We start from the raw sequence: 26,767 nt of genomic DNA on the forward strand, positions 1-26,767 counted from the left end.
GTTGACAGAATAGCTATGTACAACTGAATTATATTTTAAAATAGATTGATTCTAAAGGATACTATTAAGGGTTGTAATACATTTTCTGAACTATGAATGATGAAAATGAAGTTCTCCTATTAGGAATTTAATGTGAAGATAAGAGTAACTGGATTAAACTCTACTGTGTTTGTATCAATTTTTTTTTTTATTAATTGTGTACCCATGTTTTAAATCATCAACTCATTTATATTGACAGATCTGGCACTTTCTCATTACTAATGGAAGGTATCTAAAAATGAAAGCACCAGTGGTAAAGTACAAAAATATTTGTATGTGATCATGGAGACTAGAGCAATCATGAATGCAGAAGCAGACTGAAGTATTCAAAGACATTCAAAGCAGCAGATAAGCAAATGATAATATCCAAGACAGACTGAACACTGATCTCACTTTAAACAGCCAAGCAGGAACTGGGATGACTATGGAGATTGTGACCTGGGTTAGTCAAGACAACTAGAGTGATCTGCAAACAGCTGTGGAAGAGAGAATATTGAAAAGGTAGAAAAATAGCGTAACGTACTAAATACTCCCAATCAGCAGTATTTCCATTCTCTTGAAACCTTAAAACTTCTAAAGATATTAGCAGAATGAGGTAGGCATTGCTTCAGTGCATCCTCTAAATTCACTGTACAGAAAACAGAACTAAAGACATCTTTAAAACACCTAACAGACCCCCCAGTATCTGACCAAGGTGAATCTTTAAGGTGAGCACAAAGCTCCACAAAAGTTCAGATGATAGAAATCAGTATATAGACCATAGCCTGCACTGTTGGTCTGTGTATATTACTGAAAAGAGAGGGCAATAAGCACATTATCTGAGGCCTGCTTTCCAGTTCTGTCATAGTAATTTAGGTAGACTCAATCTGGAGAGAACCACTGTGGTGGGTGGCAAATTAAAATTTACAGCTAGATCAGATTATGAGAGACAGAATAGCTCACCAGCAAACAGAGATGTGTACAGTGATAGTATATCTAAGCCAAATATTTTCATGCCAGCCCCAGGATAATACAAGCCTTTCCAGTCCTCCAAAAGTTAGCAAAGACATTTTTCTTTTGCTTCTAGCAACCAAGGGGGCATTTTTATTTTTTTTTTATTTATTTTATTTTTTTTTAAGAAAAGGACCATGGTACTTAAGTGCAGAACAACCTACTGGAGAACCTACTTCTTCTGAAGAAGAAGTTCCTTGACCTGCACTCACAGCCTTTCCCATCCCTTAAATCCAAGTCCTCATTGTATGTGTATGTATTTTAAGTTTATCTGCCTCCTGTCCACATCATAATATTACTAACTTGTACCTTCCTCCTCCCTATTTCAGATTGGATCCCTGGATCAAGTTGCTACTTGCTGGGGAAGAATTTACTGTGCATTATGAAACGTGACCCTGTTCCTCTGTTGTACAAGTTTATATTATTTGAGAATTCCACCAAAGACTAGTTACAGATAGTTACTTGGGAAGATACAGGAGCTTCATTCAAAATACTTTAGCTTCCCATTAGGCAACATCCCTGACCATGTACTGTTAGGTTCACAATTAGTGGACACTATGACTTTCTGTACCCTTGTGTTCACCCTTTTTATGGTAAATCTTGTACAAAGTATGCCTTCTGAGGTATCATTTGAAAACTCATCATTTGCTGATCATTATTCTCCTGGTAAAAAGTATGTGGCAATAGTGTATGCAGAGTTATAAGATTCTACTATATGACATTGCTGAGACATGCGCCAAGTTTAGAAAAGCAGGCACAGACAGGTCCTCAGAGACAAAAGACAAACTGATGCCTCAGCCAGGTGTCAACACAATCAAATGAACTATCATCTGATTAAGTGGCTATTCTTTGGCAGGAAGAAGAGTGTGAGCAAGAAATTTACATCTTGGCAATGAAACAGCTTGAGGGTTCCCATGTAAACAGACTGACTATTGCCTGAAACCCAGTGGGAGATGATTCTCAAAGAGGAGAAAATGATATAAAAATGAAGAACAGAGGACATAAATCACCTCTCTCCTCTCATCTCTACTCATGGCATCAACAACATCTGAAAGACAAACAAAGCATCACTGAACTGGAGCAGTGGTCCTGGCTGAAGAAATCCAGCCAGACTGCTGTAACCATGTGGTGTAAGAAAACTTTTGCTTTGAATTCACTTAGTTTGATAGGTTAGATATTAGTTTGCATTTTACCTTTTATTTCTTTGTAACCAATTCTGACTTTTCTGCCTCATTACGTGCAATCACTTAATATCTATCTTTCTATAGTTAATAAACTTGTTTATCTAAGCCAGCGTATTTAGATTGAAGTGTTTGGGAACCTCCATTTGAGATAACAGGGTTTATGCATATCATTTTCTATTAATGAAATGATGGAATTTCTATGAGCTTGTATTGTCCAGAAGGAAAGAGCAGGACTGTAGAAGACACACATTTCTGGGGACAGGTCTGGGACTGGGAATTTGCTGGTGTCACTCTGCAATATAATTCAGGAGTAGCTGGCTAGAAGCACTCATATAACTCAGCTGGGAGTAATTTTTATGCTAGAGGCTGTGTATAAGCAAGGCCAGGAGTGGCTGCTCTCATAGCAAAGCCATGTAAAAAGCACCCCAGATTGGAGAATTTAGGGGACAACTACTCTGGGGAACATCACAGATATAACAACTTGAGATTTGTCATATAATCTCAGATAATTTTAATTAAAGCCATTTTGTGGCTGAGCAAAAAAGGAGTTAGTTGAATTTTGCATTATTTAAATAAGATTGTGATAACCAAATGCAACTCTGCAATTACTATGTTACAACCATGCAACAAAGCTAGTGCTCAATATTCTGCTTATGGATTTCCATTGAGAAGATTTTAATGCTAAAGACTGGAGGAAAACCTATTCATGTGTAAAGAGGTTTCAGGTCTGGGTTGAAATAGGTCAGTGAGGTTCTGTGAGTAAGCCTGAGATGTCAGTGCCTATAGTGCAATTGTTTAGGTTTTGTCTTGAATAGAAACAGTGGTTGCACTTGGGTCATACTTTGCTAGCATGTTAGCTAAGCGTGACCTAAACTCAGTTATTTTTCTTGTCAAGACAAACCCTTAGGGATAGAAAATTGCAGTCTCCAGTGTGGATCCAGACTGATCTTTCATTATTACATTCACTTAGGAATCTAAAGTAAGGCTCGTGTTTGAAATTTTTAACCACTATTTTAATTTTTCTAATTCCATATTTAGGCATCTAAGGGTGGGCTTTTCAAAAGCAACAAGTTACTTATCAGCATTTAGGCAGTTTTGAAAATCCCACCTTTAGGAACATCCTAAAGTTAGTCTCCCATTTTCAAAAAAATTAGCCAGTGCCCTTTCACCCGTTAGTGAAAACTTTCATGCCAAACACCCTGGTCTAAGGGGCTTGTTTTGCCACTACAGAAACAAAATAGCGTTCTCCATTTAGAGTCCCGTGTTAGTAATGTGCACCTTTCCTTTTTCCAATTTAAAATATTTTACTTTCCATTGTTATGCATTATATGAAGTAATAAAAACACAAGAATAAAAATATATCAAACTTAAAGAATAAATTTAGCTCTTTAATATAAGAGAGAGTGACCTTTGGGTTTAAGGGCCCATTAACTACAACAATGGGTATTTCTTTTGTGTACAAAAAAACCATACAGGACATTTTCTCCTTATCTGATTGACATTGGGTTAAGATATCCAAAAAAAAAAAAAAAAAAATCACATTTTTAAGGGAAAGCCAGATAGGTTTAAAATTTATTTTCTCATTAAAGAGAGAAATGATTGAGAGCACTGATCTATCGAGTAATACAGACTGAATTTGTGCAGCCTTCCCGGAACAGTTGCCAATATATCTCAATCCAGATATTTAAAACTAAATACAAGTTGGCATCCTGTTTGTTGTAAAATGTCAAAACCTACAATCTACTAAGACAGAGCATCTTACCTCTGCCTATGTAATCCACATACTTGCATTTCACCAATTAGTGATATAAATACAGAAAAAAAGTGGGGTGAACTCCTAGCTCTTGATTTGTTTCATGGTACTTTGCGTACTTCAGTATTTATTGGAGCAAGGCCAAAATCATCCAGAAATTGGATGTCACAGGCAGTAGGAATGCTCATTAGCTGTTTGAAGCTACTTTGGTGATTTCCACTGTGGGCAAGCAGCCTACTAGGACATACTCAGAGTCATTCTCTCAGACTGGAACCAATGGGAACTGAAGGGCAGGGGAAGGAGTTTATGAATATGAGGAGTGGGAGCCAGACTGGAAAATTCAGCAGTGGAGCAGCTCCAGGACCAGAAGTGCTTTTTGTGTTCAAGGGACTTTGCCAGTTTTGTTGGATTTAGATTGCAGACTCCCTCACCCCACAGGAGGTGGAGAAGACAACTACAATTGCTGCAAGCTGTGCAAACTGAATAGTGTAACTGCAGACACTCAAGGTGAGTTTTATGAAGCAGTGCAGGGCTAGCACTTATTTTCCAGTCTTTAAAAGGAGCTTGCATGCCCTCTACAGGCTTTGGACACCATTCCACAGAGACAGAGAAGGGTTGAAACTCCCTCCTGGAAAAGTCCCCTTGGGAACTGTGTGTATTTACAAATGAATAATTATATTTCTCATTTGAACTTATGATAGTAACAAGTACTAAAACGTGGGAGGGGAGGACCCTGAAAGTGTTACCTTTAGGAGTTGTTATTGACAATATTCACAATTGTTTCAAGGGTTCAGCACAGCCCCAGCATCTTTTCTACTCTTGTTGCACCCAAACATTGTAAACAAATCCTAGTTTTTTAAACGATGGGATTCCCAGCCTGTGCTAACGATTTCTACACAAGCAGAAGCCAGACAAAAAGTAACACATGGAGAAAGTTCCCCACTCCTTTTGCTCTTATGTTTTCACTCTGGCATTGGCTCATCTGCAGTTCCTGTCCAGAAAAGCATTCTTGCTCTTGACATGCCCAATTTCCCCCCACCCCCCGCCCCAAACAGTGTGGTGGTTGAAATGTAGACAAAGATCCATTAGGGATATAACAAAGATAACTAAACATAAAATAAAAATCTGGTTTAGCACATAAACTAACCCATGTCTTCTGTGGAGAAAGTCTAGCACATTAATCCATGCTAATCTATTTAAAATTTCAGTATTGCGCTCTGCAGTACTGTCAGGCTAAGCACACAAAACATTCAGTGAAAAGGTCACAAATTGAAAATCAGATACCTTGTTGAAGCAGTGACATTATAAATGAGCTAGAGGAAATTATAATCCTATCAGAATTAAATAAAAGGTACAGATTTATTCAAGCTTGAAAAAGGGATGATGTTTGGCATTCTAATGTAGATGTATATGCAGAGTGAAAGTGTATATGCAAATGTCAGCATTTAGTACATGGCACTTGAACAGAAATTCTAGCATTTTATTTTCAATAAACAAAGAAGCAAAAAATAAGACTGGAATATTCCATATAATTATGTACCACTTAATGTGTTTCATAGGCGAGAGGTAAAAATTCACCCTGAACTTACAACTCCAGCCAATGAAGAGTTAATGGCAAAGTAGTAATGAACTGTAAAAGAAAAAATTCTCTTTCTGATTTGAAGTCCATTCAAGATTTCCAGTTTAGACATCCATCACCAACTCCACAGACTTAAAAGCAAGGGAAGCTTGCAGAGTTACATTCCTATGAAAACTGTTCTGTCAAGAGCTGCTTTATCGCAACTTTTGAATAGAGATTGATAATTAGAGCTCTATACAAGGTTACTAAATGACTACACCAAAAAAAAAAAAAAAGTGTTCAGGCTATGCAGTGATATTCAGAGAACAGATTTCAAGTTCACAGTCTATTTCTGCTCTACCTATCCTCTCTTGCAGACAGATTCCCACTTCCACTCCACCAATGATGTCAGCCTCGATAGCTCTTTTGGAAATTTTCTAACATGCATTGTATAAGGAACAGAATAGGGAAAGTACATGTGTCAAGGTTCCTTCCCCACTCTGAACTCTAGGGTACAGATGCGGGGACATGCATGAAAGCCTCCTAAGCTTATTTTTACCAGCTTAGTTTAAAACTTCCCCAAGGTACAAACTATTTTCCTTTTTCCCTTAGACTTTTTTGCTGCCACCACCAAGCGTCTAACAGATATATAACCGGGAAAGAGCCTGCTTGGAAATGTCTTTCCCCCCAAAATCCTCCCCAAACCCTACACCCCCTTTCTTGGGGAAGGCTTGATAAAAATCCTCACCAATTTACATAGGTGAACACAGACCCAAATCCTTGGATCTTAAGAACAATGAAAAAAGCAATCAGGTTCTTAAAAGAAGAATTTTATTCGAAGAAAAAGTAAAAGAATCACCTCTGTAAAATCAGGATGGTAAATACCTTACAGGGTAATTAGATTCAAAACATAGAGAATCCCTCTAGGCAAAACCTTAAGTTACAAAAAGACACAAAAACAGGAATATCCATTCCATGCAGCACAGCTTATTTTCTCAGCCATTTAAACAAACAGAATCTAACACATATCTAGCTAGATTACTTACTAAGTTCTAAGACTCCATTCCTTTCTGTTCCCAGCAAATGCATCACACACACAGACACTTTGTTTCTCCCTCCCTCCAGCTTTTGAAAGTATCTTGTCTCCTCATTGGTCATTTTGGTCAGGTGCCCGCGAGGTTATCCTAGCTTCTTAACCCTTTACAGGTGAAAGAGTTTTTCCTCTGGCCAGGAGGGATTTTAAAGATGTCTACCCTTCCCTTTATATTTATGACAACATGTAAGGAGCTCCCTATAAAAACAGAATGCCCACATAATTCTCCTTTAAATATCTCCTTCAAGTCCATCTATGCTGTCATGCCTACAAGGCACTTCAGAATGACTAGAAGTGGGTCTAGTGGGTGTCTAGACAGTGGGGACTAGACCACTGCCACCTTGTGCTCTCTCCTCCCAAATCTGTTATATTCACTTGTTGTCTAGTTTTAAACTTAGATGGTAAACTTTGAGAAGGGACTGCCTTATGCTTATGCAGTGCCTAGAACACTGGAGCCCTAACCTCTAGGTGCTACCACAATAATAGATGTATGGAGGACGCTACAAAGAAAGTAATAAAAATTTCTTTGTATCTTTTACATTTTGGCTTTTCCAACTTCTCAAATGATCTTTTGAGAATGGATTTTATAGAATGATTCCCTAACTCCAACAAATAAATGAAGGTTAAAACCTGCAATACTTATCTCTCTAAAAATGATACACTAAATCTCTCCTACACTGGTAAAAATCTATATTATGACAAACTAAATTTTCAGTCTCTGGGATCTGCTGTTCCAGAGAATTGTTCTAGTTCAAAAGAAACTATTCCTCATGCACTACACTACAGAAGAAAGCAAACTAAACTATCCGGAACCTCCTCCTTGCAACATGAGGAAAAAAAGATGAGTAGGCTACAATATTAAGAACTGTGACAGGGTCAGGCCAGATGCTATAAGAGAGTGATCCTGTTGGTATCCAGGAAGTGGGTGGGCAGAGCCTAAGGGGAGGATCCACAGGTCCAAGATTCCAAATAATTACAGGGGACAACTAATGAAATAACAGGAACAGGAGTGAGGTCACACGGCTAAACAAAGGGAACCTGACGGGGACACTGAGCAGAGAATCCTAGACAGCGCCCACTGCTCCTCGAAGGCGTCAAGGGAGCCGGTGGACACCGCCCAGAGGAACTCTGCCCGGATGCGTGAATGGACTGAGGAGTGGAAATAGGCCCCACAGTCACAGGAAACGCCATCAGCCAACCTCCTCTCCCTGGTTTTGTACTACAGGAGAGTGATAGAAGGCAGATATATTAGCTCCAGATTAAGCAGGTCCTTTTTCCCTGGGTAAGGTAACGGGGCAATTCTAGAACAATCAGGAACTTGCTGGAACCAATTAAGACAGGCAGGCTAATTAGGACTCCTGGAGCCAATTAAGAAGCTGGTAGAATCATTTAAGACAGGCAGGCTAATCAGGGCACCTGTTTAAAAAGTCAGTGAGGAGTGCACAAGGAGCTGAGAGTGAGAGGGTGTGCTGCTGGAGGACTGAGGAGTACAAACGCTATCTGGCATCAGGAAGAATGTCCTGTGGTGAGGATAAAGAAGGTGTGGGGAGGAGGCTCTGGGGAAATAGCCCAGGGAGTTGTAGCTGTCACACAGCTGTTACAAGAAACACTGTAGACAGCTGTGATCCACAGGGCGCTGGGCTGGAACTCAGACTAGAGGGTGGGCCCAGGTTCCCTCCATCCCCCCAACTCCCTATTGGATACAGGAGGAGTTGTCCTGGACTGTGGGTCCCACCACTAGGTGGATCAGTAGAGACTGTGGCGATTGTTCTCCTTCTGTTTCCCTATGCTGGCCAGTGATGAGGTTAGCTGAGTGAACAGCAGGTTTGAGCCACTAGCAAAAGTGGCCAAACTGAGGGCTGCCATGAACCTCTGAAGCGAGCAAATCCATCAATAAGCGCAGGACCCACCAAGGCAGGGGAGGAACTTTGTCAGAGAACATTAAACAATCTTTCATGGTTCTTTATCAAATAGCAAAGTACATGAGAAATTTCACATAGATGGGTTCATTTTTAACTAAGTGGCGATCAAGGGTATGTCCAAACCAGGCTTATAACAGTAAGCTACAACCTTCACTACGGAGGAACTCTACTCTCTGTAATGTTTGTTACACAAAGAATACATATGATAAAGATTTTAACAGCATGGGTTAGGGAGGATCATTAATTAAAGGCAATGTAAGGAAATGCAGAGTGACAGCTTCATTGACTTTACTTTTTAATCCCGAAAGTTCAAAGTGACCAGGACATTAAGCTCTTAAAGTAGAAACAATATAAATAAAAAGTTATTGGGACTCCCAGACAGTAGTTACTGACAACACTGTTTTTGCTGAAATATCTTTAAAAAAAAAAAAAGACTGATGTCTTCAGTAACAAGTCTACTACTACCAGTCACATACTCTTTGAAAAACTTCTTCATTGAAAATTACTGGATGTTCAGTCATATGGAGAAGTTTTAAGTTTTTGTTAGCCAAGTTCAGTTTCATATGGAAATGAGAAATACCACAGCTGGGATGACAAAAGTCAAATTTTACTTGAACATGGAATGGATAAATAGCAACTGGCAAAAAAACATGTAACTGAATTTAAGATAGAACATTAGCGATGTGCATGTGACACTGTGTGCACATAGATACACACTGTATTCAATTTCTGAATCAAAGTGTAACAGTTTTTGTACTGGAGCATTTTTTCAGAAAGACAGCCAAAATTTCCTATAGTCAAATATAAAATGTATCAGGTATAGTTAGGATATAGAGGTGAAATGTAAGTATTAATTAATGTTGTAACACAGGACCTACAGGCTTCCAGTTCTGTAGCATATTCCTGCCTGTCAGAGTGCATATTCTTCTACATTTTGAATCTTGGTAAGGTCTACTCCTTTCCTCCACTTATCTTAACTGCACTTTAACTCAATGCAATATTTTTAGGATGACTTATAGTCTGACAGAAGTTGTGAATGTTCACAGCTAAATGGAGATTGAATTTACTTGTCTAAAAGTAGCAGCATACAGCAATGATCACTAAGGCCAGATCAAATAGGGCCTTACTCCAGCAAAGCTCCAGGGCTTTTGCATCCATGCTATTGGAAAGCCTTCGAGGAAGAGCAGAGTTAGCTGCTGACAGAGCCACTGATGTAGGTATATCTTTAAAACTACTGGCAGCTACTACTGGTGTCTGTGCTGTGCACATAAACACTCAACCTAAATCACTCAACATTCTACCACAAGTTTCTGCTCCAAGACATCATTGCTCCAATATATTTCTGAATTGTCTTCACACACTTAAGAGATCTGTAATTCGCCACCTAATGGTATTGCATTGTCAAAAATCTTGAAACAGATCAGAAAGTGAAATTGGCTTAAAAACCCCTTAAAAAAAAGGGATGAGTATTTGCTTGCAATTTCATGCTGAAATTCAAATCGTCTGAGGAAAAGGCTTCCTCCTTGATTGCCAAGGACATATTCTATTTTCCCCTAACTCACACCTCCATGCAAAATACTCCACAGTCTCTAGCCCTGTTCCCCATTGGAACTCTGTAGTTCCAGCCTCTCAACCTTCTCCTAGCCTCTCTTTTCATGCTTTCCCCTTTTGGGGGCTTCCCATACATTTTCCTTCCCTGCATCCCACTCAGTCACCATAGCAGGGGAAGGTAATGCCAATGGGTCTTGGCCCAGCTCTGTAGTTCCCTCCCCTGTTTAAGGCCTCATCTACTATACACAGACTTTGCCAACTCAGCTATACTGGCAGACTAGATACAGCTTATGCCTACAGAGGGAATTTTCTGAGGGCATCGTACTACCTCCCCAAACAATATTAGCACAACATTCTTCTGGTGGCAGAGTTGCATCTACACCGGGGCTTTTGCTAGCATAGCTATGTTACCTTGGGGAGTTTTTTCACACCTCTGACTGACACAGCTATGCCGACCAAACTTCGTTATGTAGACCCGGCCAAAATTAGAAGACTCCTTGGTCTATAAGCCATCAGAGAGCAGGGAGAACTCTAGAGAGCAGGGGGAATACAAGTAACCTATGGTTAGAAGAGGGAAGAGCACTCAACTTTGTTCTCCCAGGCTCAGGTCTACAATATCATCTCCCCACCACTGAAGGTCCTTGCTCACCCACTAAGTTTAACAGTAGAAGCAATCAGATGAAGATGGATTAGGGCAGCAGTCACTAGCCCATTATGAGATCAAAAAGAGCGAGCTGTTGGTGTACATGCATAAAGTACCTTTACTGCACAAAATCTATAACTGACTAATTCATTCCAACAGTGGAATAATAAATTATCTTATCCAACTGCTGATCACTATCTGGGTCAAGCCTGAAAGTGTCTCTCAGACCAGATGGAATTCAGTTCTGACTATTCTGGGCTGCTCTTTTTTGCTCTCATTTATTACTGCCTTAGTTCAGATATTGATCTGCTATGCCATCCAGCTCCAGGACCAGGATTGTTGCTGAGACTGCACATCCCTTGCCTGATTTTAGAAGTAGGACTATATCAGCTAGAGGAAGGAAAATAACCCCTAAAAGATAAAGATAACATCACATACTCTTTTTTACTTTGAATAGCGTGTAGCTCTACTACTTTACATCCTGAGCAAGTGTGGAAATTCAATTCACTGAGTAGATTAATATTAAACTTTACGAAATGCATATTAGAAAATCAGTTTATTAACATTAGAAAAACTGAGTTGCTTTCTTTTAAGCCTTAAAAAAAAAATCCTCTCTGTTCAAAAAGCACCCAGCATTACATCAAACAGCAACCCTCTTTAAGGAAATACAAATGATCTCATTAGTGCCAGTTTGCTAGTAAAGAGAACAGGCAGTCAGAGTCTGGTGCTATTCAGTCCTGTTCTGTTCTGCTGTATCCTATGATAAACAAGTCCTTCCTTACAACAGCTGTATCCAGAAACACACGTCATCAGTTTATTTTTAAACAGATCATTCCCCCCCCCCCCACCATCACACATACTAATCAACAGCAGGTCTTGTCTACTGAATCAAAATCAATGGGGAAATAGATTAGAAAGTGACATTTACCAGAACAAAGGAAGTGCCAGTTTTAGGGGTGAGATGGAAGAGGGAAACAACAGCTGAAAATCTGCTCTGCGCAGTCACTGTATAACCCACTCTGTGATGCACTGAACCCCCTCGAGTTGTGGCTGGGCCGGAGAGGTTGATGAGGATAATACAGCATTGTCTAACAAAGACAAGTCTTTTAGCTCAAAGAGCAGAGAAACTTGTGTTTTTAGAACCATAGGTCCCAAGTTCAATTCCTGCTGCAGACAACCCCCCAGGGGCACGGTTTAACAAAAGCATTTGGCCAGTACTACAGCTTCCTCAAGGGCTAATCCTGCAGGATGCCAGGTGCTTCCTGGAGGCACTTAACATACCCATCTCCAATTGATTTCAACTGGAGGCTGAAGATGCTAAGTGTAGGCCTAGATTGACCTAAGTAAGGCACATGGCATGAACTGACCCTTAAACTGCATCTTTTCAAAGCCACACATGGTGTGGGAAGAGGCAGCAGAAACCGATCAATTAACTACACAGGGATCAGGGTAAGCAGCGAAGTTAAGCTTCCTGCCATTCCCTTGAGCCTACCCAACATTACCACCAGCAAATCACAACCTGCACTCCCTACAGTCCCAACTTCCAAAATCCAGCAGCATTCACTTAGTTACACACTCACTCACCAGCCCCACATCCCTCCTTTAGCATCTTTCCCCCGCCCATCATGCACACATTATCAAATATCCTTTAGCAGCACAAATCCAGCACATCCTGAGCCGTCACCTCTCTCGGATAGAGACCATGTCTCCCCACACTGCTGATGGGGTTTTTCTAGGCTGCATAGTTCCCTGCTTACATGGTGATATCCCAACCAATCTAGATTGTTTAAACAGGCCAGAATCTGACCTTTGCTTTCTCTTCAGAGGCTATAAACAGTCTAATTGCCAGTGGCTAGAAGTTACCACTCAGGTCTTTCTAAGCAATCACATTTATTCTTAAGATGAAAGCATTATTGAGAAAACATATTAAAAACAATAAAACAAGCTACACACATGTGAATAAGATTACCAGAGATCATCCCACAACTCCAGCAAGGGTCAGGGTAGGAGTCACAACTTCAAACCACCCAACAGGGCTTTTTGTAGTTTCAAGTTCAAGTTCACACAACCATTAATAGTTCAATGTTTCTTTCATACAGCTTCAGCCTTTGATCCTGGACTCATGTAACAGGTAATCAGATGATAATGGTCTGCTCCTCCAGGCAAAGCTTCAAAAGGCTGTGGCTATGCATAACTCAGAGAGAGGAATTGCATTAACCTCTCCCTAGGCATTTCTCCCGGGAAATCCACTTCACACGCATTGTCCCACAAGACCACTCTTATCTGACACATTGTTCAATATAGCTCCTTGATCATCCAGGCCCACAATACTATATAGCCTTTCCATTTAATACAAGAGACTCCAAAGATACTTAAATTTAATTCAATAAAGTTTTTCAAGAATACTGCAGGAAACTGGCATACCTATCACCCTTCCCTTTAACAGTACTGTACAAATTAATGGTTCAACATACACACAGTATATTAAGTTTAACTGGGACATGCTAAATCAGGACCACTGATTTGCTTAAAGCTCTCCCAGGGAACAGAGTTTGTGTTTCTTAGTCAATGAGTGGGTTCAAATCCTGATCCCAAGGCCATCACAACCACACTTATATTATGGTAGTACCCAAAATGCACTAGGAATTGTACCGACAAAGGAAAATGGTCCCTGACCCATCTAGGAAAAACCTTACCTTGTAGGAAAAACAAGTTGGCAGAGAAAGGGAATACAGACAAAAAAAGTGATAAGGATAATGTTTGGCACAAGTAGGTTTTTATATCTATATAAATGTATGTTTATAGAAATTTTAGATTTCTCTATGGAATAAAAAGCAAATGTTCTCATCTGCTCTAAGCATCCTTGATATCCTTTAAAATGGTTGTCCAGACATCTTCATTACATTAGCAATTTCATCTGAGCCCCAAGTAGCCAAAAGATATAGAAAGCTAAAAATACTACTCCCGCACCCTCAATTCTCCTCAAAAACTAGGAAGAAATATTAACTTTAGAGCATGCTGTAGAGATCCGCAAATTTGGATTATTTAGGCTGCAGCAAATTCTAAAGTTGAGGGCCTTCAATCCCCATTATCCCCTTCACGAAAAGGTGTTCCAGCTTAAGCACATCAGCTGTGGCAGTACAGTACGAGAGGGGCTGTTTGACAAATGTCAATCCCAGGCCATCAAGGTCTTTACAGGTCAATATCACCATCTTTAATTCTATCCAGACACCAGAACCAGTGCAGATCATGGAGTAGTGGGGTAATGCACTCACAGTATGATTCTCCACTTAAGCAGGCAGATGTGTTTTGTGCCAGCTTCAGTGTCCAGATGGATTTAAAGACAAAGCCTCTTGAAGAAGGCACTGCAGTAGTCTTTTATATATAAATTTAAAAATATTCCCTACCGCCCCATGACATCCCAGTTAAGGAAGATTTTATTGTATTTTCCAAAAACTCTGGAGAGCAATGCCAAGTATCCATAGATTCCAATGCCAGAAGGAACTATAGTGATCATCTAGTCTAACCTCCTGTATAACACAAGCCATTGGAATTGTACCTCTAATTAACGCACAAATCAACATTACATTAATATAAACGGAGTGAGTGACATTGTTTGCACATGATGGACTTTAGTGACCCAAGTTCAAATGTATTCTAGTTCACACGCAACAATAAAGTTTACTGGCCTCCATCTTTTCTATATAACAAAAACAACACATACTTCACAGATATTATCCACCAAGGAACAGAGTAGCATCGGTGAACTGGAAGAGCCACCCAAAGCAAGCCAAGAAAAAGGAGCATGTACTATTGCCAGTAAAACGTAAGATGAAAGTTCACAGGGCTAAGAAAGTTTTTGAAAAGCAAATAGCCAAAGGAAAAATAAATATATGGGAAGCAGAACTTAGCCTGTCAAAGAATAAATGGGCCTCCTGGTCTATCAGAGATCTAAGGGAAGCAATAAAGGGTAAGGATATTGCAGATTTTTCAGTATTCAGAATGTATTAAGGAGCTACTCACCCCAGATCTACTCTTTTCAAGTAAGGATGACGTACTGTCAGATTGAGATATCAATAGATGAAGTGCTGGAACAAATGGGTAATTAGATCAGCAAGTCGCCAAGACCAGATGGTTAAGTTTGACAGGATTTTAATATAGTGGCACGTTTTAATGACTGCATGTTTGCAGTTCAGAACTTCATGCTTGAGGACCGGAGCGCAGCAAATACTATACCTCTAAAAACCAGATTACATTACAGATCACACGTCTTATTTCAGAAACTGGGCAAAAATTGTTTGCGAAAAAAAGGAGAAGCTAACACGGCTTCTGTGAAGCAAAATCATGCTGGTACTTGGCTGATTTAAGTATCAGAGATGTCCTATCACTGTGAGATGGACTCATTAAAATAGCAAAAAATATATTTACAGAGCTGCACTGAGATATGAACATATACTTATTGCAAAATGTAAGCAGCTTTACTACTAGTTTCTAGTATAATAACTCCCAATGACAGATAGCATTGTGCTGTAAGAGAAAAAATGTTTTCACTTCATTTAATTATAATAAAATATATACACATTACTTTTTTATGATGGACATAAAGGCAAAGGATATCATACAGATATACTGTATGTCTATTCAGACAAATTCTGATTGAGTACTTATACCTTCAGATTACATTCGACAATAAAAACCATTGGCTAGATATTTTATGCAAATAGAAATGTTACAGAAAATTATTTTGTGACCTTCCTGATTAGAAAATATTCAGTGCATGAAGTCTGCCTATGCTCACAGCCTCACTCCATTCACTGCTCACTATACTGTCATCAACCATCCCTACCATGGAGGAAAACACAAGGCCAGCAAAGGTTTCAACACTTCTGCACATTTTATAAAATTAAATATCTAGATGCAACAAAATCCTTAAGTGCATACTATATTTAAAAATCAAATAGCTTGCACACAGACTCATTGCCTATGAAAGGCTTAAGACATATTCCAACTGTATCCACTTACCACTTGAAAAAAAAAAAAAAAGATCGGACATTCCCATATACTTGCAGGGAAAGACCTATGTAAGTGTGTGCCCTTGCAATATGCCCAGGTCAATATTGAATTCTGGGGGACATTGAAGACAACAGTACCAGCCACTCTGGACCTACATGGGAGGACTATTAACAAAACACTTCATGTTATTCTACAGGAGTTGACAAGCTGAAGAGGCTGTCTTCGAGGCAGCCAGGACTCAAGTCAGCGTACTGCTTGACCACCTTACAGGTGAAAGCAAACACTTGGGATTGTACCCAGAAACAAACTGGAAGTCAGGGCAGACTCAGGAACACAAGTACTTGAAAAGATCATAAGCAAGCCATACACCGTTTTACACTAGGTAAAGTTACAAAGCTGCCTTCAAGGGACTGCACAGCAGAAGGCAGACACTGAAGTGGGAGAGCACAAAGGGGTAACCCAGTCACACAGTTTGTGCACACCAAAGGGGGCAGCAGGAATAAAAAGATTACCAGAGAAGCAGAAAAGAACTAAAATGTGCAGAGCCTTAATGTCTGAGGCAGAACAAGAGGGGAAATTTTATTCTTGGTGGGTTGGGGAGGATAATTAAATGAGCACAGTCAGTGGTGACATTTGTATATACTAATGAGATGAGGTATACAAATCCCAGACTGGATAACAAGGGGTTTATGAGCAGCTCTGGGCCGAGGCAGCCCTGCCCAGCCATACCTATAAAGCCTGTACAAGTTGGAGGAGCTTAAAAGGGAAAGCAGAGCAGCTCAGAAGGAGGCAAGCAGGAGAAGGGAACAGATCTCTGCTCTGGGGAAATAACAGCCCAGGAGCTCTTGTTGCCTGAGACCTGACCACACTTGGTCCTGCCCAAGCCAGTAAAGGAGAGAGACTGGAGACTGTTTAGGAAGATCAGAAACTTTATTTTCAGTTCAGTTCTTTAATTTAACCTGCAGGGAAATAAAAACAGGGAAACTCAGATGGGAAGTGATGCAAGGATGCAGCTATTTAGCACCCTACGGTACAGAACTTAGATCACCCTGGACTGGAGCCTGATGGGGACGGTAGGCCTGGGCTCCCCTACCAGCACTTGAAGGTGGGACAACAACAGGAGTCTACCGCTTGGTGGGGAATCCAGCTGGGGAAAACCCTGAATGCAGAAGGGACCAGACACCAAATCCTGGAGCTAAGGAGAAAGTCCCAACACCCTACTGGACACCAAAAGACTTCTCCGTTATTGTTTTTTTCTTTCTGTATATCCAGAAAGGGGCGGAGTATAGCGCATGACTTGGCCGGAGGACTGAGCCACAAAAGAAGGGACTGATCCCATAGGACAGAGTTGTAAAAGAAAGGGGGACCATGAGCCTGACCACTAGGCACCACTGCTGGTGAGAGTCACCTTTCACAACAGCTTTTAAAACAAATTATTCACCTGTTCCAAGAGCTCTGGATAGGTGCAGTTTTACAACAGAATAATAAAATTAGACAAAAGGAAAGCCACTAAGGGGTTTGAAGAAATTGGTTGTAGTCAGCAGTGGGCAAGATGGATTTTGTGGCAAAGTTTTGGATGGATTGAATGGGGCAGGAAGAGAGACAAAGGCAGGAGAGAAGGCTGCAATAGTTTTCAGTGACAGCTCCCTCCTCTCGCTGCATCTACAACTGAATTCACTAATGCCATCAGGATAGTCCTTCAGTCTTTTCCTACAATATAGTTAGTGCATTGCCATTTAGGCTTCCTCCCACACTCTCCAGCTCATCTGACAAGGAAGGCTAGAGGGTAAGGAAATAAACCTAGCCAGATGACACCATGTTGAATTCCTCACCCTCTTCCCACACAGGGAAAGGAGAAGAGCCCTTCACCTCAAAACCAAGGCAGAAAACATGAATGAACTTCTGCCAGACCCCTCCTTTTCCTTTCTACTGCTCACCACAGGCCCCTATACTTCATTGAGATGACTTCCATTTTCTGCAGCAGAGCTGGAAGGAGAAGGAGCAAAGTAGCAAGCCCAAGTCACAATACTTAATGCTGACTGGAAGAAAGCTAATGAATATGTAAAATGGAAAGGTATAAGAAATCAAGTGAACACAGGCTCAGGTTGGAGAATACCTGACCACAGACTGAGACAATGAGGAGAGCTTCCCAGTACCCCAAAAGTTGGTAGCTTGAGCTCCTTGTTGTTCTGTCTTATCTATTTATCACCTATCAAATAGATGATCAGAAACTACAGATGACAGAGATTCTGTTTGAAATTTATAAATAAAGGCCAAAATTGATTAAGTCTCAATTAGGCTGACTCATGCCTCACCTTGCACACCCCACAAGCAGCAACCCAGAACATCTTTTCTTGTAAACTGAAGTTTATGTATCCTGTGATTCACTGTAACATAATAGTGTATTAATCCTATTCTTAGTACATTTTCTTCCCCCAAAATGGTGCTCCAGTAATCAGATCTTAAAGATTAAGTATAATAAAATTCTTACAAGTATCTACAATATTTAAAAGACAATTTATACACTGACTTATTGTCAGTGAAAATCTTAAGACACACTCCAACTCTCCATCTATTCCCTTAAAAGAAAAAGGATCAGACCTATCTCAAAAAGAAAAGGAGTACTTGTGGCACCTTAGAGACTAACCAATTTATTTGAGCATGAGCTTTCGTGAGCTACAGCTCACTTCATCAGATGTTTACCGTGGAAACTGCAGCAGACTTTATATACACACAGAAATCATGAAACAATACCTCCTCCCACCCCACTGTCCTGCTGGTAATAGCTTATCTAAAGTGATCAACAGGTGGGCCATTTCCAGCACAAATCCAGGTTTTCTCACCCTCCACCCCCCCACACAAATTCACTCTCCTGCTGGTGCTAGCCCATCCAAAGTGACAACTCTTTACATAATCAAGTCGGGCTATTTCCTGCATAGATCAAGGTTTTCTCACATCCCCCCACCCCCATACACACACAAACTCACTCTCCTGCTGGTAATAGCTCATCTAAACTGACCATTCTCCAGGTTTAAATCCAAGTTAAACCAGAACATCTGGGGGGGGGGGGGGTAGGAAAAAACAAGAGGAAACAGGCTACCTTGCATAATGACTTAGCCACTCCCAGTCTCTATTTAAGCCTAAATTAATAGTATCCAATTTGCAAATGAATTCCAATTCAGCAGTTTCTCGCTGGAGTCTGGATTTGAAGTTTTTTTGTTTTAAGATAGCGACCTTCATGTCTGTGATTGCGTGACCAGAGAGATTGAAGTGTTCTCCGACTGGTTTATGAATGTTATAATTCTTGACATCTGATTTGTGTCCATTTATTCTTTTACGTAGAGACTGTCCAGTTTGACCAATGTACATGGCAGAGGGGCATTGCTGGCACATGATGGCATATATCACATTGGTGGATGTGCAGGTGAACGAGCCTCTGATAGTGTGGCTGATGTTATTAGGCCCTGTGATGGTGTCCCCTGAATAGATATGTGGGCACAATTGGCAACGGGCTTTGTTGCAAGGATAAGTTCCTGGGTTAGTGGTTCTGTTGTGTGGTATGTGGTTGTTGGTGAGTATTTGCTTCAGGTTGCGGGGCTGTCTGTAGGCAAGGACTGGCCTGTCTCCCAAGACTTGTGAGAGTGTTGGGTCATCCTTTAGGATAGGTTGTAGATCCTTAATAATGCGTTGGAGGGGTTTTAGTTGGGGGCTGAAGGTGACGGCTAGTGGCGTTCTGTTATTTTCTTTGTTAGGCCTGTCCTGTAGTAGGTAACTTCTGGGAACTCTTCTGGCTCTATCAATCTGTTTCTTTACTTCTGCAGGTGGGTATTGTAGTTGTAAGAAAGCTTGACAGAGATCTTGTAGGTGTTTGTCTCTGTCTGAGGGGTTGGAGCAAATGCGGTTGTATCGCAGAGCTTGGCTGTAGACGATGGATCGTGTGGTGTGGTCAGGGTGAAAGCTGGAGGCATGCAGGTAGGAATAGCGGTCAGTAGGTTTCCGGTATAGGGTGGTGTTTATGTGGCCATTGTTTATTAGCACTGTAGTGTCCAGGAAGTGGATCTCTTGTGTGGACTGGACCAGGCTGAGGTTGGTGGTGGGATGGAAATTGTTGAAATCATGGTGGAATTCCTCAAGGGCTTCTTTTCCATGGGTCCAGATGATGAAGATGTCATCAATATAGCGCAAGTAGAGTAGGGGCTTTAGGGGACGAGAGCTGAGGAAGCGTTGTTCTAAATCAGCCATAAAAATGTTGGCATACTGTGGTTCTTTATGAGAACCAACCTTCCACACAAACTTCCTCGTGGCTGGATTTTACTAAAACTAGACAAGCCATTTACAACGCACACTTTGCTTCTCTACAAAAGAAAAAAGACACTAAACTTTCTAAACTACTACATGCTACAAGGGGCCACAGCACTGGTTCCCTCACCCCACCTAGCAATATTGTTAACCTATCCAACTATACTCTCAGCCCAGCAGAAGCAGCTGTTCTATCTCGGGGCCTCTCCTTCTGCCCCTCCACCCCCACGAACATGATACAGTTCTGTGGTGACCTAGAATCCTATTTTCGACGTCTCCGTCTCAAGGAATATTTCCAAAATACCTCTGAACAACATACTAATCCACAGAGGTCTCCCTGCCAACACTACAGAAAGAGGGATTCTAGATGGACTCCTCCTGAAGGTCGAAACAGCAGACTGGACTTCTACATAGAGTGCTTCCGCCGACGTGCACGGGCTGAAATTGTGGAAAAGCAGCATCACTTGCCCCATAACCTCAGCCATGCGGAACGCAATGCCATCCACAGCCTCAGAAACAACTCTGACATCATAATCAAAAAGGCTGACAAAGGAGGTGCTGTTGTCATCATGAATAGGTCGGAATATGAACAAGAGGCTGCTCGGCAGCTCTCCAACATGAGTTTCTACAAGCCATTACCCTATGATCCCACTGAGAGTTACCAAAAGCAACTACAGCATTTGCTCAAGAAACGTCCTGAAAAAGCACAAGATCAAATCCGCACAGACACACCCCTGGAACCCCGACCTGGGATATTCTATCTACTACCCAAGATCCATAAACCTGGAAATCCTGGGCGCCCCATCATCTCAGGCATTGGCACCCTGACAGCAGGATTGTCTGGCTATGTAGACTCCCTCCTCAGGCCCTACGCTACCAGCACTCCCAGCTACCTTCGAGACACCACTGACTTCCTGAGGAAACTTCAATCCATCGGTGATCTTCCTGATAACACCATCCTGGCTACTATGGATGTAGAAGCCCTCTACACCAACATTCCACACAAAGATGGACTACAAGCCGTCAAGAACACTATCCCCGATAATGTCACGGCTAACCTGGTGGCTGAACTTTGTGACTTTGTCCTTACCCATAACTATTTCACATTTGGGGACAATGTATACCTTCAGATCAGCGGCACTGCTATGGGTACCCGCATGGCCCCACACTATGCCAACATTTTTATGGCTGATTTAGAACAACGCTTCCTCAGCTCTCGTCCCCTAAAGCCCCTACTCTACTTGCGCTATATTGATGACATCTTCATCATCTGGACCCATGGAAAAGAAGCCCTTGAGGAATTCCACCATGATTTCAACAATTTCCATCCCACCATCAACCTCAGCCTGGTCCAGTCCACACAAGAGATCCACTTCCTGGACACTACAGTGCTAATAAACAATGGCCACATAAACACCACCCTATACCGGAAACCTACTGACCGCTATTCCTACCTGCATGCCTCCAGCTTTCACCCTGACCACACCACACGATCCATCGTCTACAGCCAAGCTCTGCGATACAACCGCATTTGCTCCAACCCCTCAGACAGAGACAAACACCTACAAGATCTCTGTCAAGCTTTCTTACAACTACAATACCCACCTGCAGAAGTAAAGAAACAGATTGATAGAGCCAGAAGAGTTCCCAGAAGTTACCTACTACAGGACAGGCCTAACAAAGAAAATAACAGAACGCCACTAGCCGTCACCTTCAGCCCCCAACTAAAACCCCTCCAACGCATTATTAAGGATCTACAACCTATCCTAAAGGATGACCCAACACTCTCACAAGTCTTGGGAGACAGGCCAGTCCTTGCCTACAGACAGCCCCGCAACCTGAAGCAAATACTCACCAACAACCACATACCACACAACAGAACCACTAACCCAGGAACTTATCCTTGCAACAAAGCCCGTTGCCAATTGTGCCCACATATCTATTCAGGGGACACCATCACAGGGCCTAATAACATCAGCCACACTATCAGAGGCTCGTTCACCTGCACATCCACCAATGTGATATATGCCATCATGTGCCAGCAATGCCCCTCTGCCATGTACATTGGTCAAACTGGACAGTCTCTACGTAAAAGAATAAATGGACACAAATCAGATGTCAAGAATTATAACATTCATAAACCAGTCGGAGAACACTTCAATCTCTCTGGTCACGCAATCACAGACATGAAGGTCGCTATCTTAAAACAAAAAAACTTCAAATCCAGACTCCAGCGAGAAACTGCTGAATTGGAATTCATTTGCAAATTGGATACTATTAATTTAGGCTTAAATAGAGACTGGGAGTGGCTAAGTCATTATGCAAGGTAGCCTGTTTCCTCTTGTTTTTTCCTACCCCCCCCCCCCCAGATGTTCTGGTTTAACTTGGATTTAAACCTGGAGAATGGTCAGTTTAGATGAGCTATTACCAGCAGGAGAGTGAGTTTGTGTGTGTATGGGGGTGGGGGGATGTGAGAAAACCTTGATCTATGCAGGAAATAGCCCGACTTGATTATGTAAAGAGTTGTCACTTTGGATGGGCTAGCACCAGCAGGAGAGTGAATTTGTGTGGGGGGGTGGAGGGTGAGAAAACCTGGATTTGTGCTGGAAATGGCCCACCTGTTGATCACTTTAGATAAGCTATTACCAGCAGGACAGTGGGGTGGGAGGAGGTATTGTTTCATGATTTCTGTGTGTATATAAAGTCTGCTGCAGTTTCCACGGTAAACATCTGATGAAGTGAGCTGTAGCTCACGAAAGCTCATGCTCAAATAAATTGGTTAGTCTCTAAGGTGCCACAAGTACTCCTTTTCTTTTTGCGAATACAGACTAACACGGCTGTTCCTCTGAGACCTATCTCAGTAGGTCTCAGGCAAAAGCCTGTATAAGTAAATGGCCCTAGAAAAGTGTCCTAAATAAAGGTCAACCTTTGGCTCTAGCAGAAAACCATGATGAACAAGTTCCATAGCCAAGGGCATATTCCTTACCCCTTGTGTATCTGTAAACCACCAGTAGGGGATCTCTCCTCTGAAGTGCTGCAAGCAGTGAGGGTTCATGTATATGTAACAGATGCTGTGTACCAATTTCCCATATTGGCCTGCAGATTCAAGACACCCCCAAGTCAACAAATACAGCACTCCCACTGGTTGTGCGATTAATGATTTTCACAGACACACAAGTGCTGGAGCTTCCTTTACGAACAGTTTATTACCAGTTAAAATAAATAAAATTAACTTCATTGTAGAAGATCATCAGTCAGTGTACTTTTCAATAATAGATCCAGATTCAACTTCTAAGTGTTTATAGCTGAGATTCCAGAATTTAACTATGCATCCTCAAAATACAACTCTGGAAAAAATTAGCTTAAACCGTGAATCTGTTTTTTATTAAATAAAGCAGAAGCACCAATTACAAAGCTGCATACATGAACAGAAGCAATTGTTTAAAACTGAAAGCCTACTAAGTTAAAAAAAATTATCTAGACTGTTGTTTCCAATTACTTTTGCTAACTGAAATATGACAGTACTATGCACTGCCACTGACTTCAATGGCAGAAGGACCATTCCCCTGCTTAATAACTACTTTAACTGCATAGTATTCACTGCAAACTCCCTTACATCTCTAAATGTATCCTCTATTGGAAACAGATATAGTAATTTTCTATACCACTTAACTAGAAGGGGGTTTTTTTGCCACTAACTCAAAGACAGCATGATTGGGTCCCATAACATACTATAGAATACACTATAAAAGTAGATACTATATAGATATACAGTATAGTTATTATTGGAAACTTCACTACAGACAGTGCAGTATCATAAAAGCCAGAAGATAGTATACCTATATTCGTAGGTTTCTATACGTAAAGTATTGTAATGGAAACTATATTAATTATATTAATTACTAGAGTAAATCTAGAAAATACAGAAGTGCTTCAACACCGTAGGATTGTTTCTGCAAAACCAGTACTGCACATTTTACTATTGCAATATGATAGATTTACTGTAGACGAGGTGGGCAAGGTAATATCTTTTATTGGACCAGCTTCTGGTGGGGAGAGAGACAAGCTTTCGATCTACACAGAGCTCATGTCATTTTGCTACCCACAGCAGAATCCTTTAATATATAAGCTTCTGTTCTAGGTAACTGTTTCTTCTTCCCCATCCCTTAGTCAATGTCATTTAGGCCCCCATTATTCAGCTAGAATCAGGAATGATTCATCACCTGCAATGAAATGCATCTACAATTTTGCACTATAACATACTGCCAGAAAAAGGCATGAATAAAGGGCAGATAAGGAAACTGTGGGAGCAATTCATGTGGGCAACAAATGTCTGCACAAATGAAGGCCAAGACAGAAAATCAGACCCTCAGTTTAGAAATATTTGCCCAGCTAAGTTCTATTTTACTGCTTAATGGACAAGCAATAATAATTATCCTGGGTGCACTGGTTAACTAACACATCTGGCCTACAGTTGAAAATGAGAATTGTACTTTGTGCTTCAGATTCTTATACTTGCACACAAAACTGCTGAACAAAGTTTATTTACCTGCCAAAAATCACTGGTATTTTGTTCCTTCTCTGGCTCAGCCAGCTATATCTATACTGTATTTTGGAAAGAGGACAAATGGCTAATTATGTGTCGGTATCACCCAAAATTGGAACAGCCATTTTCTTCTAAAAACCAAATTGGAGTTCCAGGTTATGTTTGGTAAAGTTGCCTTGAGAATAAGCTGATAAAGAGAAATAAAGGCAATTTTTTGTATCTTTTTCTTTGAAATACCACTTACGAAAGCAACTGTATTGTGGCGGCATATTCTGGCTGTAAAACGAATACTGAAATTAGTTTAACAGATAATTTCAGAAGCTGAAAAAGCAAAAGGGAAAACAATGCTTCTGAACATTTTAACAGAATTTCTGGCTTCCAAAAACACAAGCCAGTCCCTTTGCATACGAAGTCCCTATTCTATTTTCTATGGCTGATGAGAGAATTTCTTGAAGCTACAACTTAATTTAAAGCCTTGATCATTTTTGCCACTGCCATTATGATTGCAAGTCAGTATTTCTAAACACTAATTATTAAAACTGTGAAAGACATCAACTTTAAATAAAATTTTACCATCTGTAGACATTTTACCTGTTACCAAGGATAGGCTCTCCAGAGGCACCCAGTGCTGAATAGTCCATGCCATAGAAATTCAGCCCCAGCAGAATTTTACTCCTCCATTTGGATTCAGGATCAAGCACCTGAACACAGGCCCGTACCCAGGGAAGAGGGGAGTTTGGGCCAGGCCTGTTGGGTCAGCAATAGAATAAACAGGATGTCAGAAACAGTAAGTGTTTATTTTCAGATAACAGCAGCTTTGTATTCTTGAACTAATTATAACTTGATGAGTGAACTATGGCACATGAAAAAATTACAAAGGCTAAATGGGCAGCCGCTTGTAGTCTGAACTCTAGCTTGATGCACAAAGCACACAACCTGATTTTCAGATGACATTATGATCCCTTCCTAGCACAAAAAGGCAAAGAAACATCTCACATAAGTCAGAAGAGAAGGCTTCCACCTAGCGTTTTTCCACTTCACTGGGCTTAGGATAATGTCCACAAGAGAATTCAAAATCCTCAGTGCCTTGAATTGTTTAGTATACCATTCTGACATTTGCTGTTACGTTGCAACATTTAACACACTGGACCTAATCCTGTTCATTTTACTCACACAAGGAGTCAACAATTGGTGAGCAGGATTTAATCCACTGTTGCTTAACATTCCTACCTTGTGGTAATAAATGCAGAATTATCTGGATGGGCAATGGCATCATAAGGAAAAGCCATGTTTGTAAAATGAACAATTGGACCACACAGACTGACTGTCATCATGTGCACCAAGACTCAGTAGCCTAACATAAGGAACAACATAGTCCAGTCTTGTGAACAGAGGCTTTCACCCTCTGGTGACTATCTACCTCAAAGTGTTTTGGATATCTGTACAATTAAGAATAAAATCAAAATAGTAAGCATACTGTTCTTTTAGCAAAGAAAATACTTTGCTAAAAATTATGAGTTGTTCATCTTTAAAGGTAATGGTGTAGTGTCAAAATGGGTGCAGTGTCCTATAGTTCATATGTTAAGACCGGGTGTGGCAGAATTTGATTTTTTTTTTTTTTAATAATTTCAACAGATACCAATGTTTATTTTTAAGCATTTTTTTTCCTATTTTCATCGATTTAAATTTCACAGTTGTAGGAAATTATAGGGTGTCAGACAATTATTTAATGATAATTGATGTAGAAATTCAAATATTTAAAGCTTTATATCCAGTAAAACACTCATTTTCAACATCGTATGTTGAAATATACAAAGTACATAGCCTTAAATCAAACTCTAGTAAGTTCTCAAGGAGCATTTTTCTTACTTTGTCTAGCTGTAAATTTTGATCACCAATGGAAGTATTTTTCATTGGTTTGTGCATGTACAGTAAAATTGATGCTTACTTACATTTACCAATTTTTAAAAAAACTAATCCTCCCAAGCCTAGATAAGACCTATCCAAGGAAATTCAGAATACAAGGTTAAAACCAGTCAAAAAATCCTGTCTCAAGATAAGGTACTACTATAAAATCACATTTCTTTTAATAATGGACATGACAGGTGTTATTACAGACTCTAAAAGAAGTGACTCCCTGTGAAGAAAAAAGACAATGAGTACTTGTGGCACCTTA

At 40.6% G+C, this 26,767-nt stretch overlaps 1 protein-coding gene across 4 annotated transcripts in view; it reads right to left on the reverse strand.

Moving 5' to 3' along the window:
* The window catches only part of CHID1 (chitinase domain containing 1), a 251,855-nt gene that overhangs the window by 120,707 nt on the left and 104,381 nt on the right, over positions 1-26,767 (reverse strand). For all 4 annotated transcript variants that reach the window (XM_048854719.2, XM_048854724.2, XM_048854718.2 and 1 more), the window contains one exon: positions 25,183-25,338. In XM_048854719.2, coding sequence (XP_048710676.1) covers positions 25,183-25,338 — 156 coding nt within the window. The remainder of the gene's footprint in view (positions 1-25,182; positions 25,339-26,767) is intronic.

This window comes from Caretta caretta, chromosome 6 (assembly GCF_965140235.1).
Source record: "Caretta caretta isolate rCarCar2 chromosome 6, rCarCar1.hap1, whole genome shotgun sequence".
Lineage (NCBI taxonomy): Eukaryota > Metazoa > Chordata > Testudines > Cheloniidae > Caretta > Caretta caretta.